This window comes from Tupaia chinensis, unplaced genomic scaffold, assembly GCF_000334495.1.
Source record: "Tupaia chinensis unplaced genomic scaffold, TupChi_1.0 Scaffold138619_1, whole genome shotgun sequence".
Taxonomy (NCBI): Eukaryota; Metazoa; Chordata; class Mammalia; order Scandentia; family Tupaiidae; genus Tupaia; species Tupaia belangeri.
The window spans coordinates 742,728-744,851 of record NW_006198512.1 but is presented as its reverse complement, the minus strand read 5'-3'; the positions used below and the strand labels follow the sequence as shown (position 1 = coordinate 744,851).

The 2,124-nt window shown below is 63.8% G+C and overlaps 1 protein-coding gene across 1 annotated transcript in view; it reads left to right on the top strand.

Annotated features, from left to right (window-relative positions):
- BICD2 (BICD cargo adaptor 2) overlaps positions 1-2,124 on the top strand; it is a 57,010-nt gene that overhangs the window by 52,967 nt on the left and 1,919 nt on the right. The window contains exons 7-8 of the mRNA XM_027765522.1: positions 1-332; positions 685-836. Coding sequence (XP_027621323.1) covers positions 1-332; positions 685-836 — 484 coding nt within the window. The remainder of the gene's footprint in view (positions 333-684; positions 837-2,124) is intronic.

Genomic DNA, 2,124 nt, shown 5'->3' with positions numbered 1-2,124 from the left:
CGCGGGCGCCGGCCGGGGCCGACGGCGGGGCTGGGGACAGCAGCCCCTCACCGGGCTCCTCGCTGCCGTCACCCCTGAGCGACCCGCGCCGGGAGCCCATGAACATCTATAGCCTGATCGCCGTCATCCGCGACCAGATCAAGCACCTGCAGGCAGCCGTGGACCGCACCACAGAGTTGTCGCGGCAGCGGCTGGCCTCGCAGGAGCTGGGCCCTGCTGCAGACAAGGACAGGGAGGCCCTCATGGAGGAGATCCTCAAGCTGAAGTCGCTGCTCAGCACAAAGCGAGAGCAGATCACCACGCTGCGCACCGTGCTGAAGGCCAACAAGCAGGTGAGCCCCCGCCGCTCCGCGTCCCCTTGGCCTCCTCCAGCCAGGCAGTGGGTGGGCTCGGACCCTTTAACCAGAGCACTTGGGCCGGCGGCACCACCACTCCTCCCTCAGAACCACCTACTCGGGTCTCTGGTGCTGTGGAGAGAGTGCTCTGGGGCTTCATGGGGCCCCAGGCCGGGCAGGCCTACTCCCACAGCACAGCACCTGCAGTTGGGACCCGGGGCTGCTTTGGTGGGAAGGCGACTCTGGGGAGCTTTCCGTGTGGGTGCCAGCACTGCCGGGGACTTGGCCCCAGTGGGAACCCCGAGCACCTCAGGTGCCTTCACCTCCTGCCCTCGTGTGTCTGTCCCAGACAGCAGAGGTGGCCCTCGCCAACCTGAAGAGCAAGTATGAGAATGAGAAGGCCATGGTGACCGAGACCATGATGAAGCTGCGCAATGAGCTCAAGGCCCTCAAGGAGGATGCGGCCACCTTCTCCTCACTGCGAGCCATGTTCGCTACCAGGTACCCGTGTCTGGCCCCCGGCCCCGCACCTGCAGGGCCAGCGTGGCACAAGCTCTGGCAGGCACGGTCCCCGGCATGTCCTTGCCGCGGACGCAGTCAGTGATGGTGGTGGGGAATGTCGAGGCCGCACGGTGTCAGGACCCAGTTGCTTGCCTCCCACCTTCGCAGTTACACAAGCAGGTGCCTGGGTTCTTCCCATCCCTGGGGCTTCCTGGCCTGACCATGAGCCTGGTTCTGTGGGGTGGTTTCCGTTTTCTTTTCATGAAAACGTGGTTGGCCCCTTCCCGTGTCTAGTTGATATATGAGAGACAGGGGTCCCAGGCAGACAGCTTGAGGTGCGGGATGGTGGGGGCAAGTGGAGGCATCTGCCCTACTGCGGCCCCTCTGGCCCAACAGCTGTGAGATTGCCAGCCCAGCCAACAGGTGACAGGCGAACTGTGGCCTTCCCTCCTGGCTGCAGCCAGGTCATGGCCCAGAGCCCCTTCTGGGGTCCTGCACTGCACACAGCTCTGTCCCTCCAGGTGCCAACCTGGGACCCACAGCTCACGCTCCTGTACGGGCTCTTGGATGACTCTGGGTAGCCCCTGGGTGCGTGCACCTCCAAATCAGGGCAGCTTAAGCCCCAAGGCTGGGAAGCCAAGCCTCCAAGGGGCTTCGTGGTCAGACCCTGCTTACCAAGACTCTCTGGGGCTCCTGCCTTTCACCCTCCATGGGCAGGTGCCGCCACCTGCTGGCTGGTGTCGGGATGGCCCCATGGACAGCCCCGAGGGGCTGGTGTTGGGGGGCGCACTGAAGGCCCAGCCGGTGAACCGGACCTTGTTCCTCTGTGCTGAGGAAGCTCCTCATAGACGAGCTGGGATCCGAGTCAGGGCACGCTCCGTTTCTCATGTCCCCACAGAGATGCTGCTGGAGCAGGGTGGAGACAGAGTTCAGGGGAAAGGTTCACCCTTCCTCAGTATCTGACACGTGAACTCCGGTTTTCTTCTTTTATTTAAAGACCTGACTTTTCAGGTGGAGCCCAGATCCCAAACTCAGGAAACTGACAGCTCTCAGTGTGCATCCCCTGGACAGGGCACTCTGACGGCCAGCTTGGGGTTAGGGTGGGGCCACAGGGGCGACCCACACAGCCCCCTCGAAGGACAAGTGGGAGAGGGACACCAGAGGCAGACCACCCTACAGCTCCACAGCCCCGGGGGCAGGCGTGTCACAGGTCAGCAGAGGGCTGTGGCAGGTGACCGTGGCTGGCGTTACGGCCACTGAGTGGTCCAAGACTGAGCCTGTGGCCACG